At 39.7% G+C, this 18,269-nt stretch overlaps 1 protein-coding gene across 1 annotated transcript in view; it reads left to right on the top strand.

Moving 5' to 3' along the window:
* The first annotated feature begins 419 nt into the window (after positions 1–419).
* Positions 420–18,269, top strand: part of GYS2 (glycogen synthase 2) — a 50,032-nt gene continuing 32,182 nt past the window's right edge. Inside the window, exons 1-4 of the mRNA XM_035540821.1 lie at positions 420–540; positions 10,227–10,408; positions 12,170–12,361; positions 13,152–13,337. Coding sequence (XP_035396714.1) covers positions 420–540; positions 10,227–10,408; positions 12,170–12,361; positions 13,152–13,337 — 681 coding nt within the window. The remainder of the gene's footprint in view (positions 541–10,226; positions 10,409–12,169; positions 12,362–13,151; positions 13,338–18,269) is intronic.

The following is an 18,269-nucleotide window of genomic DNA, read 5'->3' as shown; positions in this document are numbered from 1 at the left end:
CCTACTGGAGTTTGCTCAGGGCAGTGCTGAATTTACAGCTGTCGAGTTTCAGTTGTTCCTGAGGTGGTAGACAGTGAATGCTGTGGCTGGGAAGCTCAAAACTAATTTTTATGTCCCTCTAAGGAAAGAAGAAAGAGGCCTGGGCCCAAAACAGTCAAGACCTTTCTAAGGTCAGTCTTAAATTCTTACCTCTGCCCGCAGCTGCTTCTCAAGCCCTGAGGATTTTGCTGAGCCAATTTAATGCTGGTGGTCAGACAGTTTAAACCCATTAGCTGCCAGCTATCTGAGTAAATTTTCTCCTCCCAGCCCAGTGCACCAGAAGACTACTCCAACCAAAACTGCAGAGAATTGCCACATTAACTGAACATTTGATAATAACTCTTGTGGCCTGTGTGGTGAGCATTTAAGGGCTGAAGAAAATGCCACTGGCTAGATCACTGTCCATGACCTCTCTTAATGGGCTTCCTCAGTGGGAGGATGAAGACCTACCAGTGGAGGATTTGTTGCTCTTTGAAGTTTCTTGGGAAGTTACCAACAAAGGTTTGTACAACACTCTGAGGAGTCAGAATGGTTCTTTTCGTGGAAGTTGGGGGAGGCATGAGGGATTTGGGCATTAAGGGGAGACTGGGGAAGAGTTGGCTGCATGGTTGTATTGGAAGGAACAAATGTGGCATCCATATGTGACTGCTTGCTGTCTGTGGGCTGCATCTGCGTGTAGCTGTATGGAATGAGCGTGGTAGAGTCAGGATTTCTCTGTGTTTGTGTGTGCACATGATTCACCACCAGGGCTACGTAGTTTAAACAAACATCCAAGTGTTATGCCTGGGTGTGCATGTGTATGGATATATAGACATTGGTTTGTAAATATTTATCTTTTACCTTCCATGCAAATTCACTTGGGAATGTAATGTATGAAAAGAAGCTGTAAAACAGACACCAAATTCAGAGAAGTTTAGGAGTCTCTCTCAACCTTCTGCAGCAGCGTGGAGGAGAGGGAAGAGGACAAATTTGAAAGAAGAATAAATAAACATAGCTGCATTGAAGCCACTGAACAAAAAACAGATGTCAATGACCAGCAGTCTTTATGCCAACTGAAACCTTTTTGGACTGGTCTTTGCAAACATGGGTAGTGCCAGATATGGGCTTCATGTTTTGTGCATGTGTACAGATTCAAAATCCGCGCACTGCATGCAGTTTTGCAAACAAAGTCCACAGTACTTGTTATGCAAAGATCTTTCTGCCTCCATTTCTTATTCCCTCATCAAATCATCCCCCTTTCAGCTAGGTGTAGTTTACCAAGCAGGAACATGCTTCAGCTTTGTCACAAAAGTGAGTTAGTATGAGTAAATGATTGACCTGTGTGTCTTACTGTCCTGACAGATAAATAAAGAGATTAGTCAGAAGAGGGGATCTGTAATCTGTTAAGATTTTAACCCTAAAGGGCAACTGTGTGTGAGAGGAATAGACATTTCTAGGGTTTATCGCTGTGGTGAAATTGAAATTACTGTTCTGTGATAGCTTCCGGTATTTAATCTGCACTGCAGTGCAATTTTACTTTGCTCTTATTAGTCTAGTGAGGAGTGTCAGTACACAGAGGTAGTCCCGAATTTATGCACTTCAAATCCCTGTGGGCTTATTTTTCATTAGTTTTAGCCACTCTTTTTGAGTTAATCTTCTACTGACAGAACTTGGGCCATGCAGAGTTTACTTTTGCATTATGCATGATAAGTAAGCCACTGGCAACCAGATGGCAGCATAAATCTGGCAAATTCAGGTGTTCTTGCTCACATTTCTGAACTCCATGGTATATATATTTTCTGAGTCATCTGGACCCACTGGTTATAGAGATCATACAATATGTTTAAGAAAAAGTAAAACATAATTAGATTTATCTGCCTTTCTGTGTATATGCAAAATGCTGAGAATCATTTAATCATCCATATAGCTCATACTGACCTCATTAGTAGCTGTGTCATTTGATGCATTTATTATTCTAATATATTATGAGATAATATTTACAAGTGGATAAACATTTTTTCCAATTAGTTTAAAAATAAGGTGCTGTTCTTTATACCACTTATCAAACCCTTGCATTCAAATGGAGCTGACTCAGCTAATCGTAGCAAACAATATCTTCATTAGAACTGGATCTCTGTTCAGGTATTCCATTAGCTGACCCTGACTGGAAATATTTGTGCAAAAATTCTTTAATAAGCCCATTTCAGCTTATTTTTCTGTTAAATTCTTGATACTGAAGGCTATTTCTCTATATGTTCCATGCACTTGAATGTCAAAGTCACATGGTGAGATACTGTTCCCTGGTGACCTAAGTTTTATAAACAGTTCTTGGAAAATGCTAGGGCACTGTGCTTCGTAGGAGAGAGTGTAACCAACAAAATGCAGGGAGAGTCATCACAGAAGATATACAGGCTTAGAAAATATTAGCTTACACTGTATTTTTCCTGTCTCCTTTGGCATAAAGAATAACTGTTCATTTGTCTAAATAGCCTGCCCCACATAGATTTAATACTGCTACATGTTTTAGTGTTTTAGTTTTAATGTTGCTAATATTGAGGGAAATAAAAGCATTAGCTGGGTTTATTGTCTGACAATTTTGATCATTTAACGTGACAGTTTATTACTTCTTTTCTGGCAATGCGAAGCTGTATCAGGGTAGTTCAGCGTGAAGTTTCTTCACACTGCTAAAGTGGTGTAACGTTGCTGCTGCCTACAGGAGGGAGTTCAAGGCTTTTTATCAACTTTGTGTTTTTATCAACTTTGGCTATGGGTTCATTTCCTCCTTGACTGCTTCTTATTAGTTCCTCCGTTTCTCTGCGGCAGTGACAGTTAGACTGAATATCTTCTTCCCTGTTCCTCCTCAGGGAGGAACATGCTACCAGAGCTTACAGATGGGTATCTGTTCACACTCTTATAAGCAGTACCCTTTACAGGTAGCTCTGCTCAGCTGTTTTTTCAACCTCCCAAATATATTCAACTTCAGAGTTTGAGGATGATGAAGGGTCCTGCAGATTGAAGTATATCTGATTGTGTAGTGTGGGAAGGTCTTCATGTGCCAGGCTGCTGATGGGGAGAGAGGGTTTACTGGGATTTCCTTGAGCAGGAGATGATGCTGGTTGATGCTGTGGCACTTGATGCAGCTGTAGGGAGGGATGAGTTAGTTGTATGGATTAAATACTCTTAGATCTACAGGTATCCATTATTTCCAGAGTCTCATAACTTCTTTCTCAGCAGCTGGCACAGTGAAAGTGTCTCTGTTTTTTAAGTCTAGTTCATTTAACACATGCTCTATCTAGGCAAAGTTTTCTTCTTCGTCATGCTTCCTTTTTATATGGTGTTCTGGTGCTGCCTACACTAAGTGACATCTGACATATGTGTTGGAAAGCACAGGCATTTCGGTTACTCTTCTTTCTTCTTTGCTTACATCCTCTGTCTGGTGCAAGCAAAGACAAGGTAGCTGAAGAAGAGAATGAAAAATAAATTAAAAAACTAATTTGCAAGTGTGACTCTCCCTCCACCTTCCCCCAAGTCATGTGAAAAGGAATTTGCCACTTAAAACATGAGCACAATGTTGAAATCATCTTGCATTTAAAGTCCACTGCCAGAGATGTGACAAAAGTGCAGTTTGTGATGCAAGATTTTCTCACTTTATTTGACTTTCTACTGATGGGCAAGTCCCACATTGTGAAGTGGACTGTGTTTCTGTGGCAGAAGGGGAAAAAAAGCAGGCAGATGAGCCCCAGTGCACTGCCATGCCACATGGTCTGGTGGTAATCATGGGGAAGCTCTGCTTCTTTCACCTTTCCTTTCCCTTTTCTCCTGGACAGCATGCTTCAGTAAAGCCAGGTGTGGTCATATCTCTGTGCATGTTGCAATGGAGGACTGGTTTTCTTTCCTCCGTAACACGAAGACCGATAAAACTGTAAAGACAGGAGCACAGACCAAGTGGCTACAAGCTCTGTAGATCTTGTGTCCAAAGTTCCAGAGATGGAAATAGTCAGCAGGGAGCCAGAGGCCATTACAAGAGTATGGAGACTGCTGCAGCAGTCCTGGAAATTTTCCACAGTGATCTTTTGTCCTTGCTCCCTCCTCTTCAACCTCTTTTAAATGTTTTCCCCAATGATAATTGAAGTATTTAGTCTGGGTAGAGGAGAAGTCTAATCTGTAAATTGTCATAACAGTTAGTTGTAGGGTAGTGGGTTTTCTGATACATTAATGAGAAGGGGCTGCAAACATTCAAAATCTGGTCTGTGCTCTATAAAGATGCCTTTAAAGTGACTCCATGGATACTCAGATCTGTATCTCCTTCTGCTGTACTACTTAACAGCTTTTAGATAGAAAGTAGAACAGTGCTTAAAAATGCTGGGCAGGTGGCCAGTTTGTATCATCATTCAGCTGTGGACAGATTAGCTCAAGAATCACTGGTAGATGAATTAAATATTTTTTTCCATCCCTACTGGAATGAAGACTCTACTAAAAACAAACCTTGGTTCAGGTCCCCATGGAGCAGAGTTCTGTATATAGTTTCTCTGGTGAAAATCTGGCCCTTAGAAATTAAATCCTGTATTCTCTGAAGTCAGTAAGACCAGAACTTCAGCCCCTCTGTGTTAAATATCTTTCCATGATGAAAGTTGCTTGGGAGAAGGTGAATGCTGGAGTCTGTGACACACGAGAGCTAGCACACTTTGGGGATTGAGAATATATTACCATCTCTCTTATATAATTATATAAGATATACTTGTTATATCTATGTATCTATCATCTGTATAGATAGATTGGTATCTATATATGAATGGATAAATATATATATATATGAAAGAAAAAATATATTCTCATAGGAAACTTAACATAAGCACCGCATCAAAGCCCTTTGCATTTTTACAGTCTGGTGGCATGCCAACATCAAAGCAATCTCAAATGCAGTCCTTTTTATTCAGGGTGATGCACATAGGAATAGCTTCTGTATTGTGGCCATCTGTCATAAATTTCAGTGTTTTGGCATTATTACAAAATACATTTGGAGTGCCAGAATTTCAAAGAATGTGGAGAACTTTTATCTTCTGATGAGTCCTGGCCACAAAAAAGTAGCCAAAAATACATGAAAAGCATCTGCTATCTGAAGAAGCAGTGTATTTTTCACTTGACATATTTTACTCTAAAAATAGTGCCCAGATACACAATAAATAAATAAATAAAAATCCAACCAAACAGTAGAAGAAATGAGTTCATGCCTAATTTTATCATGTCTGTAGATCAGAGATACGTTAGGATGGGAAGGGGGGGAAAGAATAGCTGATATAACTAGTAATTGCAGCAGTAAAGTCAGTTTGAATCCTGAGCCTGGGATCCCACTTCCCTCTTGAGTTGCATGCAAGCATGGCTCCCAGGAAAGTATATTCAGAGTGGCCCGGTGAGGCTGTGGCAAAGCAGCTGAAGTGCCCTGGGAACAGCCTGATCCTCTGCCTCTGTAGCAAAGGTGTGTGGGGAAGAGCTCCTGCACGGTCCTGGAGGTGGTCCTGGAGGTGGTCCTGGAGGTCGCCACTTATCTCCGTCTCAGTTGCATAGCTTCTCTTTCTGCCTCTCTACTTCCTTTTCGGTTTCGGTGGCTGCTTGCCTCTCTCCCTCCACAATGTGGGGTGGGTGTGAGAGCAAGTAAAATGAATGGTGGGTATTTCTGGCAGCTTTAAGAAGTTTTGGCAATTCATGCTCAAAGGGTCCTACCTCCAGAAGCCATTTTTTAGTAATGCAGCTCCTGTGTATTCCTGCAAGTTGTGGCCACATCTCTTCAGGTGACACAAAGCATTTGCAATGAGTCTTTGCATATAATAGCTTGCGACAGAAAGAGCATGTCTTCTGCAGGGTTAGATCTTGCACAAAGATCTCCAGTTGCACAATGAGGTTTCCACTTCTGCCTAATGCTGTCCTCAGTAGTGATACAGTATGGGGAGACTGTTCTTGACTCACAGGCCTTTTATTTATTTAGATAGATCTGATGTCTGTCTTTGAGGGCTCTAATTACTGCTTAGATTTTAAATATGCAGCAGAAGTAATGCACCAGGACTGAAAGTAAATGGCTAGTGTAATGTAGATAAATTTTCAGATAAATTTATAGTAATGGTAAAGTATATGAAAATATTCAAACTTTAAAAAATAATACTATGAAATATTTTCTGAGCAGGTATTTTATGTTCATCTACTTTCTAGAGAGGTCACTAAAAAAAAAAAGTCAGACTTTCTTAAATAGACAAAATCCTTCTTTCCCGAACATTTTAGTTCTCCTGTCCATGCCAGTTTATTTTTCCCTGGAAAAAAAAGGAAGAGGGTGAATGGAAATAAATGGGGAGAAAGATTTGTTGTTAATTTCTTTTTTAACTTGATTCCCTTTTTCTGGCAGAAAAGTTAAAAACAAATTTTAAAAAGAAATAATAGAAATATGGACATTCAATCAAGGACATTTTAATACTATAAGAACTTAAAATATTGAATAAAACATTTTGGTGGAGATCAAAACACTAAATTAGCCCTTTATCCACATTTTACTGGTAATGCTCCATGTTTACAATGTTTATTTATGATCTGAACTAGTTCTGTGGATCTGATGTCTCCTGATACTGCATCTATTTTTTATTTTGTCTTTCGTTGTTTGTTTTAAAACCCGTTTCAGATAATAAAACTTCAGAGGCTGAATACAGAAACTTAAAATGTTATGAGATTTTCATATATTCTTGTTGTTTGGAAAGGTTTTCTATCTACAATATGACCTTAAAACATCTGATTGAGTAAGAATCAGGAGGTTTACCAAATTGTTGGAAATAATTTGAGAATTCTGTTAGGGTTTGCATGTTTACTTTCAGCCTAACTCTTACTTGGTAGAATGTGTAATACATGGCTTCCTAACATGGGTATTTCCAGTGAATTCTAAATAACCTTGCAGATGTAAGCCATCTCTTCACGATATATAATATATTCCTTGAATTTGTTTTGGGACAGAGTAATTTCTAAAGTCAATATGTTATTCTAGACATTGTTCTTTTCTTCTCAAGATGTCTTTTTTAAGTTCTGCCTAACCCTTTCAACATATATACAGTTTTACTTGCCCACTTCTCCCTGTGAATTAAAGCTTGCACAAAGATGTCCCTTGTGAGTCATATTGCTACAGTAAGAGAAGACAAAAGCACGTTTGGGGACCAGGTAAACCAGAGATTCTATTGCAGCTATCTTCTGAAGAGTTTTCACAGTTTATAAAATGTATTCTTTTGGTTTATCCTAAGTACTTTTTGTTGCATTTCAGGCAAAACAGTGCCCTGAAATGTTTTTTACAGCGTTGTGCGATAAATTACAGTGTTAGACCACAGCATACTCTCCACTTTTTTGCTCAGAATAGGCCTTCCATACATCTTTGGCAGGATGTGCTTTAGGACAGAGAGTGATGCTAAGCAAAACCTTGTGAAAAGGAACACTTGGCTGTTGGCTTTACCTAATGAAGTCCCAAACTCTGTTCAGCTCCTGAACCATAACTTTATCATTACTCTTTCAAAAGCAGTATCTGTGGAAACTCAGCTGCCTTGCCGATTGCGGTGTTGAATGCCTTGTAGTGTGAAAGAGGCTGCTCTTCACTCCTGTGCTGGTGGGGAAAGAGCCCTGCACCACTGTTGTCATACATGGCTTTATCATGTTATCTAGGATCTTTCTTTGTGCAAATAGATATATCCTCTTTTCCCTGGGTTCACCAGGCACAAAAATCTTCCCTTATTATAAGGCCAGTATTTCTGCCAGTTAAAACCAACTAGTTTCATGACTGAGATTTCTACCAACACCATTATTTATCTGTATTAAAGCGTCCCGTGTTCATATAATGCATTTACCATCCCGTAAGGACAGCATTAGTGTCATTGTTACTGCATCACATCATGAGTTGAAACTTATGATTTGTCTCATATCATTAAAAGTGTGTTTACATGAATATAAGGTATTCAAGTAGTCTCTCTCAGACTGTGAGCAGAGGAATTTGGAGGGAATATATGGTATCACTTTCCTAAAATCTCTCTAAATCCCTGTCCAGAGCAGTCATGGTAAAGCGTGATGATTATGAGTTAGTTTCTTAGATTTCTGTTCCTAATGAAGTCTAGAAGAATGATCTGATGCATAGATTTCCTTCTGAAGTTCCACATCTCTATCATGTGAAACTCCTCATCTGTGGGATAGATTTAAGAACATATACCTATAACAGTCATATCTTCTTAGATCTTGAGTTACTATGTAGGGTAATAATTTATAGTTCTTTATAGTTCTACTTAGTACTTAGCAAGCTGGTAGATTGGGACTGTATTTGTTTTCATTTGTAAAGTAGCTAGAACTCTGTGACACCTTGACATAAAAAAAAAAGTAAGACTAGGGACACTTCAAGCATTTCAAGCATTCAGAACAAATGGAATACTTGTAAAGAAAAAGATTGTAAGTACAAAATTTATTTTATAAGAGCAAAATTAAAAAACAAACAAACAAAAAACAAACAAACAAAAAAAAAAAACCACCGTATCTCTGGTTGCTGAGTTTCTCAGGGCTAAAAGATACCAGGCTTGACAGGTTTTCTGCAGTTCTCAGGTGATACAGTGTAATTAGTTTAGGAACTAATCTCCCAAAGTGCTGAGCAACTTCATCTGCTCTGCCGTAAATGGTGGTTATATGGGTCAGATTTTTAAGGAGACTCAGGTAACCTGTGAAGATTTTTTTGCCATGTGCAGTTGGATGTGGTGCATCTGCACCTCTGAATACTCAAGTACCTTTTAAAAGTAATTTTGGAGTGCCTGCTGTCAGTCACTGGCAACTTGCAGTGCTGACTCCTTATGTATTTTGATGACTGCTGAAAAGCATAACGCATTCTTTATGCCTGCAGTATTACTACGCATTTCTAGATTCAGTGGAGGATGACATTTTGAAGTAGGAACCCTAATTCTTCTCCTGTTGTTTCTGGGTCTGCAAACTTTGTTTGGTTTCATATACTTGTTGTGTTTCATTTGCCTTACCCTGTTTGAAAATCATCAGAGCTATGCCAAACATTTCTGATCTATAGTAGCTGCCTAGCCTCTTCTCTTCTCCTGCTGTCTCCTTGAAGGATCTAAGCAGTCACTGTTGTTCTGTATTTGTGGTGGAGGAAATGGCCAATGCCTGCCACCACAGGTCCTGTGACAAAGGTGGGTTGCAAGGCTGCCCTGTCACTGCATGGCTTACAGGGACAGAGGTGGAAAACAGGGAGGGAAGAGCAGCTAGTTGACTCTTGCATACCGTGTTCAAGACTAGATAGATCTGTATTTACTCATCAGGGGATGTTGCAGTCCCATCCTCTTACATATTTAATACAGCACTTATTTTTTAAATAGACAATACTTTGGTGGAAGGTGCTGCACACATTTATATTGGCAATGTAGGCTACGCTTGTTCCAATTTTAACAATTTTAGATTAGTGATAGAACATGAAACCTCTTGCTTTGAGGATTTGGGGTTAAATCTATTTTCATGGCCAGTAGTCAATGAAATTCATCACTCCCTCTACTTTTCTCAGTGATTTGTGTGTAGTGCCAGCTCAGTTGTTACCACATGTACTTCCACATCGCAAAGAATGTGGTTGAAAAGGATGACTTCTGCAATAGAAGAAGCAGCAGGCTGCACTTGGTATGCAGGTAATTAAGATTTGGCATGTGAAAGTGGAAGCATGAACCTCAGGATTTGAATTCCATAGTCTGAATGTAAAGACTTCAAGACCTGAAGGGGTGGAGGGGGGCAACATAAAAGAACATATTGGATGAATATTTGTGGTGTGATTATTAACACATGAAAGAAATTTAAAAATAAAAAAATCATAGACTTAGATAAAAGTAGTAGGTAAAACTAGAAAGCATCCGTTTGTGATTAGAGGAGGATTTGAGGGAACCCATATGCCGTCACCCAGAATTAAGCAAAGTGTTAGATTGCCAGTTAAGGATTACTTGTGGTCTGCTATCAGTGCATACTCCTAAACTGAGTGGTGAAGCTCTGGTCCCAACAGACTGAATTCCTATTTATTTGAGTCTGGGTTTCACTTAAACTCTGAATGTGTGAACTGGCTTAACTAGTGGAGTATCTGACCCTCAGGTTGGTTGGTGCTTATTCCAGAGCTTTGTGGCCCGTGCCCATTTCTATTTTTTGTTCTTTGTCATCTTCTTTTGCAGTGGGAGGCATTTACACTGTGATCCAGACAAAGGCCAAAATTACAGCAGATGAATGGGGTGAAAACTATTTTCTGATTGGTCCCTATTTTGAGCACAATGTGAAGACTCAGGTGGAAGCATGTGAGCCTCCAAACTCGGCAGTTAAGAAGGCAATGGACACCATGAAAAGCCAAGGGTGTCAGGTAAATCAGATGTGCTACTGCTTCCCAGGGCAACTAAGCTGACTCTGAAGAGATTACAGTTTTGGTTAATGCTCTCGTTATTCCACTTGACACAGCAGTCCTGGTCAATGTCACAATGGGAAAGGCTCAGATTCTACTGTTAGAACAGCAAAGTCAATTCATTAAAGGTTATTTTTGAGGAGGAACTGGTTTATCCAATTACAGGTTTTAACAGTCATTTATCTGCAAGACTACTTAACTGGATTAATGACTTACTTCTCCAGTCTCTAAATGCAGTGAGATTTTACTAGATATAACACAACCTTACTTTGAACCCTTATATTACCTTTGGCATTCTTGTGCTGTTGCAGAAACTTAGAGAAAATCATTTCATCACCTCACAATTTTTCTTACTAGCACTATTCTGAGTTGAAAGAGAGAAGTGGACAAAACACAGGCAGACTTGAGAAAACACCCAACTGATAATATTGGGGTTAGATCTATTGCATGTTGCCTCTGTTACTTATAAAGGGATGACTCTGAAAGCTGTGTAATAGTCCTCCTTTGTTTGGAAAATAGCAAAAGGCTTGTGGGACAGATTAATTGCAATGTTATATATATGCTTCATGCTGCTCTGGCATACATTCAGTTTAATCAGCCAACTCTGCCAGTCTAACATGTGTATTGTGCTACTGGAGTATTCATATATAGCAGCAGATCTGTCCCAGGTACGTCAAGTATAGCTTTGATCTCTAATAATGACGCCTTAGTTTCCAGGAGCTGCACTTATCCTATTAACATTTGTGACTGGATTTTGCTTATGTATCGCAACGAATCCCTTTAAACTAGGGGACCTAGGAATGCTTCCAAACTTTTCTGGTCAGGTGTGTTCCTTGCTGCAACTTGACTTCATATTTAGATAAAGTCAGGGTTCACAAAGACTCCCTACTCCTTAACCTCATTTTCCTGAGTAAGAACCTGAATAGCCTGTAATAAGTACACAGGGAGCTGAGCGTCCTTTACACACTTGTCTTTGTTACAGCTTGTATTTTTTGTGCAAATGGAGCTAAGAATTTTCATCTCATTGTTTTTAAGACCCGACCTTTATCCAGCCTGTTCTGCATCAGGGTTGGGTTCCCTGGAGCTCCCAGAGGTTGGTGAACGAAAAGAGATTGAACAGCAGCATAAAAGAGTCCTCTGTGTGGGGTACGGAGTATAAACTACACTAGCCTACCTATAGATACCTGCAGCCTACTTGCAGATAATATGCCTCTGCTGCTGTAGCCATTTTGGTTCAGAAGAACTAAGTTAAAATAATTTGACTGTGCAGACTGTAGCATGTATCCATCTGTGTGTTGTGGCCTTGTGACAGTTCAGTCTATTCTCCCTGTTGGCAGGTAGGTTATATCACTGGAGTTAAAATTCTGTTAGAGATATTTAACTGTACTGATGCAGATAGTGCAGGAAAGCTGTACTTTGGGGGGCTGACATGTATTTAGGTATTCTGACACTTTCTGATTGTTCCTTCCACTCTGCCAAAGGGCACCAACTGCACCATGTGGGCAGAATGTGGAAATGTCATGTAGTTTCCTTTTACCCCTGCCTTTGGTAAAGTATTACTCCATGTATTTTGCAAAGAAAACCACAAATCCTGGGTATGTAGGACTATGATTATATTCCTTATGTAAAATATTAAGATTTGATGGATGAAAATACTTACGGAAATTGTTCTTTACATTCACTTTAACATTGAATTATTATATCCTTGCCTCTTTCCTGTAGGTCTTTTTTGGAAGATGGCTGATAGAAGGCAGTCCATATGTCTTGTTGTTTGATATAGGATCAGCAGCCTGGAATTTGGATAGATGGAAAGGCGAATTTTGGGATGTTAGTAACATTGGGATCCCTTTTCATGACCGAGAAGCCAATGATGCTGTGATTTTTGGATCATTAACAGCCTGGTTTTTGAAAGAGGTACAGTTTTAAAATCTAGAGTTTTTAAATCCTTTGGTTTTGTCAGCAAGGCAGAAGATCTTTGGGATGTAATTTCTATTCTCCCTCCAGTTTGAAAATTATCATTTTTAAAAAGTCAATGCATGATCTAGATAAAATTTGGATTTATAACTTAACACTTTATTTTTCCATGGGGAGCCCAATGTGAAATGTGCTGTGTCTTTACTGTCACTTCTCCCTCTGTTTCTTCTCAACTCCTTTGTCACTGGATGCTCTTACAGGTAAGGCCTCAAACTCTCTTTTCCTCTCCTACCATAGTCAAGTTGTCACATTCACAAACTGTCCTTGAAGCTAGTAAGCAATGTATCTCTCAGCTGCTAGATTCTACCTTGCAGAAGTGATACAGACAGAATGACAGCACTGTGACTTCACGTTACTCTGCCACAGCCCACCCAAAGACAGGAAACTTTGTCAGTCTGCAGAATCATCTCTGTCACAGGTGCTCATGATTTCTTTATCCAAATGAGAGATTAAACAGCAGAAAAGTAAGTCAAAAGAATAAAGAGTGACTGTCCTTGCCTGAGAGCTGCCCAACACTCAAGGAAGGATACTGTTCTGAGGCACATGTGCTTTGTGGTCTAAGGATTAGGGCTGATAGGAATCAAGACACATGACCATTTAAAATACTGTACTATTTTGTCATATGAAAGAAAGGAAGCACACAGAAGAAGGCATGAAAGAACATTTCTGAGGTTGTGATGATGAGCAGGATAATGTGTGTTTAATGTGTGTTCCTTCTAATTGTTTTCAGCTTTCCTCTCAGTTTGATGACAAGCCCAACATAATTGCTCACTTCCATGAATGGCAGGCAGGAGTGGGTTTAATACTGTCTCGATCTCAGAAACTTCCTGTTGCCACAATTTTTACTACCCATGCCACTCTTCTTGGGAGATACCTGTGTGCAGCCAGTATAGATTTTTACAACAACCTTGACCAGGTAAGAGATATTTTACTCATTCCTTCTTTTTTCAGCTAATGAGTTCCTGATTCCTTTTCTGTTTCCTGCGTTACACTATGTATTGTACTTTTTTGTCTTGCGTGATCACTTATGATTGAACAAGCTTAGGATTGCACAGCAGAGTGAGAAATAGATCATCAGTTCCAGGGCAAAAGAAATGTACAGGCTGCCCAGAGAACTTGTGGATGCCCCATCCCTGCAGGTGTTCAAGGCCAGGTTGGATGGGGCTTTGGGCAACCTGGTCTGGTGGGAGTTGTCCCTGCCCTTCCAACCCAAGACACTCTATGATTCCATGAATCTATGAAATGGTAAGACCCTGTGGTGTCTAGGTCCAAGTACCTTTGTCTCTGTGCCGTCTGTCAGGTCCTAAAGATCAGTGGTGCCTAGAATACTTGTGCTCCCTTTAGTTAACTTTGGGTTACCTGACTTACACTGCAGAGTACTGAAACTCACTCAGCCTTCAGACAAGTCAGTGGCTTGGTCTGTTCTGCTAATATATGAAGTAATATTGCAAGAGTATGGGTTTGCCAGCAGAGATTCCTAACCTTCTTTTCAATGATTTGAGGCATTTTCAAAAGCCAGGGAAGAGTTATAGGGCCAGATATCATCGCAAGTCAAGTGCCTTTGAGAATCTTCCCCTTCATGTTCAGGAAAGGCAATCAACTCAAGTAATGTATGCTACCTTTTGTGAGTTAGTTAGCACAGTGAGTAACCAGTAAATGTAAAACCCAATCAGCTGTACTCAGGTGCAGCCTAACAGCACTCTTTCTTTAATGAAAATAGTGAGTACCTCTCCTCTTGCTGAAATTACCCTGGAATACCATTAAATGTTTTTGTTTGTTTGTTTCCTTTCCCTAGCCTACTTCTTAATTCTCCCAAGTCATTAGAAGTCCTTCTACTTTCAAACTTTCCATGTTAGGCTTTGTTTGTAACTGACAAATGTAGGAAGCATTTTCTGAGTCCAAAAGACCCACATCTGCTTCTGGGAATTCTTGCAAACTGTCTAGTGGTTTTGGTTTTTGCTGTTCTCTTTCCACTAAAAGCATAACATAAACAAACACTTCAAGGACCCAGATGTCTTTAGTACTGCCTTCAGAAGAGTTACATTACATGATCTGAGATTTTTGATGTGGTTACAGACAAATTGAGTACAAGAGATTTTTTTCATTCTACCATGTATTGGGGGCAGCAGTAGTTAAAAGGCTAAAACAACTGCCTTATTTACTGTCAATGCATTTCTTTGGCTAGAATCAGTGAAGAAAATGAATTTATGAATTTATTGGTAATGTATTTAATGTTTGTTCCACAGTGTGTCAAGCTTCAGTGTCTCCCAAAGCCAAAGACCAAGCGGTAGTGTGCTACTGTCCTTATTCAGAAGTGCAGAGTACACTGCCATTCCCTTGTACTACAAGGAAGCAGTCACTCACCTTACTCCTCTTCCCACCCTCCTAAAGGCAACTACTAAATCACACTAGGAGTGAAACTGTCTCTACTCATTTACAGATATGCATGCAGGGATGCAGCATGGTAGTATGTTGGGGGGAATTCTCTCTGCCCAGTCAGTGCAAGGCAAATATCCTCATATTACCATCTGTCTCCTTCTATGACCTAAGAAAACTAGTCCCATAAATGAGATATTATTGCTAGGTGTGTTAATGAGGCAGCATGAATAACCCAGTCATGCTGTCATATGCAGCTTTCAGGAGTCTAGACGTTCCTACTCTCTTGTATTCCCCCTGTATGTATATATGCAAAATCTAGCTTTCAGTCTCATTACATTATTTTTCTCTGGACAGCAAGATTGAAATAACTAAGATCATGTAGTTTCAGGTTTAACACTTGAGAAAGTGGGAACTTTTCAGCAGAAATGTTATTAATTCACCCTTGTATTCTTAGATGTAATTTGTTAGTGAGGAAGTCACAGTTTAAAAAAATAAAAAGGTATTTAAAATGAGAAATTAGAGTTTAAAAAAAAAAAAAAGAATGCTAATAGTTTAACAAACTGAAGCTAAATATACTGTGTCAAAAAATTCTCTACCTTTTGTAAAGGAAGTTCTAAAAAAGTATATGTTCTGTTTTGTATTCTGTTCAATTTGGTGATCTACAAGAAGCCTCACAAAATAGTCTGCTTTTCAAAAAAGCAACTTTTTTTTTTCTTCATGATGACTTTGGGGGCCTCACCCTTGTCTGTGTACTTGAAAGAAAGTCATGAACTTGCATCTGAGCAGATGTACAGATTTTAGTATATTTATATACTAGTCCCACTATTAGCATAATTTTTTACTGTTCACACATGACATGATTGACTTTATGTGATAAGTTACTGTGCATCCTGCTGCAAATCTTCACAAATCCCACTGGTAACTATCAGCTATGTGATAATGTTATGCTCTCTTGTGTAGAGATTGATGTTTAAATATATTATTAACACAAGAAATGATGCCAAGCTGTTATGCTACTGTTTCACACACTTATAAGGTGCTAAAGCTCTTCCTGACAAAGTTAACATTTAGTAAGAGATCAGATATCATAATGAGGGTTCCTTTGTCTGTAAAAAGGTCAACCTGGCCCAAAAGCTGGTTGAGAAACATTAGAGGTTGATCTAGAGTGCAGCAATTAAATGGTACAGATAGGCAAGTCTTCAGAGGCTGTTCTTACTGCTGTCTTCTAGTAGTGAACTATTAAGGTAAAACAAGCGATTTGTCCAGTGATAAAGATTCTCCAGGGCTTCCTAATGTTTAACCTTTGGATGAGACAATATACTTTTAGCTCATGGGAACTTACCCCAGAATTATAATAGCTTTTTTTTTTCTGTTTTGGTGCCATTGCATAATTTTCTTTAAGGCATAATAATAAACTTTAAGTTCTCACTTTTGTTCAGCTTTTCATGTTTAGAATATATATTCCACCAGCTTTAAGCACAGCAGCTGAGAGAGGTGGGAAAGAAACAACTGTAGTATGTGCTGTGCTACATATCACAGAGAAGTCATTGCAGCACCGAAGGAAAAGGTATGGCCTAGCTGTGCTTGAAGACAATTGAGCATAAACAGCTCCTGCAAAGAAAAGAAGAAACCTCATGCTCCCTTTTCTAGTCCTCAACAGAAAAGCTGGGTTTGAATGCATGCTAGAGAGAGCTGTACTTTGGTCGGTGAGGCTGCTCTGCTGTAATGTTCAAGAATTTAACAGTGGAGATTTTTCATGATACCATGGTGGTTAGATGCACAAGTAAAGATACTTACCCAGCAACTTCAAAGTCTTCACTCTCCCTCTCCCTCCGTTGCCCCTTTTACAGTGCCCTGGATGCGTGTGACCAGCGTGTTCTTCCTCACTATAATATCTCCTGCCAGTCCTGAAACTAATGCACTCCCTGCCTGTCCTCCACTGTCCACCAGCCCTGCTGTCTTTGTGCACATGCATGCAAACACGTGTGCACACGTATGCATTCAGCACTCTTTCACTTCATTACTCCCCAGGATATTACACCCCTGTAAATAGGCACTACCAGAAGATACAAGCTGAGTTGAAAGATCTCTTTCAAAAATGTGAAGGATTACTGAGATTTTTTGTCCTTCTCCAGATTCTACAGCGAAAAAATACCTCTTTGATTCACCTTTCTAAGCTCAATATGTGCCAATTAGCACAAGTATAGAAGGCACAATTGTATTCTCTGAAGTAAGCCAGCAAGGTCAGTAGCTTTAGATCAGAGAATACTTTGGCCCAAGACCCAGCCTGTTTGGAGTAAACATTGGTATCAACGATCATTCAAAGGGCTGTACAGTGCGGGCTGGCTGACATTTTCTCTAGCATTCCTACGAACAAATAATTCAAATCACCAGCCCCTGCCAGATGGCAAAAGTGGAAGGGAAGGCTCCATGTGATCTTCAGATAGCCCTTACAAACACTGGATCCATGAAACCTTGGCCTTCATTCTTACTAGTCTTTTGGTGAAAAATTAAGCATCAATTAGTGAAGGGTTGCCATGCTGTGATGCGTGATTCTTTAGAGACTCCTGAAATCACACAGGGGCCTTAGGTGGCATAGGGTCACCAAAACTGTGTGGTTAAATGATTGTGTTGTCAGTCTGAGCTGTAATAAGCCATTTTCAGGTTTTGGGAACTTGAGTGAGTTCACCAATCGGTTCAAATACTGTTTGCACTGATGTTATGAATTGATGTTAGGGATAGCAACTGGACCTGACTGGGTCTAAGGAGAGAGAAGGCTGTTCAGCCTCATGGCTGTCACGTATCTCAGAAGTGTACCCCAAAATGGCTGGAACAAACAGGGAGCTGAAAAACTATTCAACCTAGTAAATTAGAACTGCAGGTTGCTGGAAGCTAGGAGAGTGCACTATAGAAGTAAGACCATAATGTCTGACTTCTGACCTCTTCCTGAGCCATCTGTTATTTACCTCAGTCAGAGACAGGATCCTGGTTCTCATACAGCATCACTGTATGAGAGTGTACAGTTCTTATATTCTTACAGACTTAGTTCATCTAGACTGGGAGAAATTCAGCTGAACCTGCTCCAGTGGAAAACTGGGTGTTAAACTCTTAACTGTGTGCTCATAGTGCATACTAGAAGGAACACTGTTGTGTCTTCAGCAGCATTTAACAAGCAACAGTTTGTCTGAGCTAGGGACCCCTGAGGCATTAACCCTACCTATATCAGATAATCAGTGTATATTTTAGTTCCTTGATTCACATTTAAGTCACTGTGATTCTGAAGGAAGGGAGGGAGGGAAAGCAGAAAGAACAAAACAGAAGCTGACTTGCATGGTAACTGGTAGTGTGTGATATTTCTATTTACCTTTAAGCATCTGAAGAACCCTGGATAAACAGATGGGTCAGGGACTGCTAACCCCATCTACAGGTTACTGGCTTGAACTCTTCCAAAGTCAACACCTCCTAATTT

The sequence above is a fragment of the Cygnus atratus genome, chromosome 1 (genome assembly GCF_013377495.2).
Source record: "Cygnus atratus isolate AKBS03 ecotype Queensland, Australia chromosome 1, CAtr_DNAZoo_HiC_assembly, whole genome shotgun sequence".
Taxonomy (NCBI): Eukaryota; Metazoa; Chordata; class Aves; order Anseriformes; family Anatidae; genus Cygnus; species Cygnus atratus.
The sequence above is the reverse complement of the archived record's forward strand: the minus strand, read 5'-3'. Positions and strand labels throughout refer to the sequence as shown.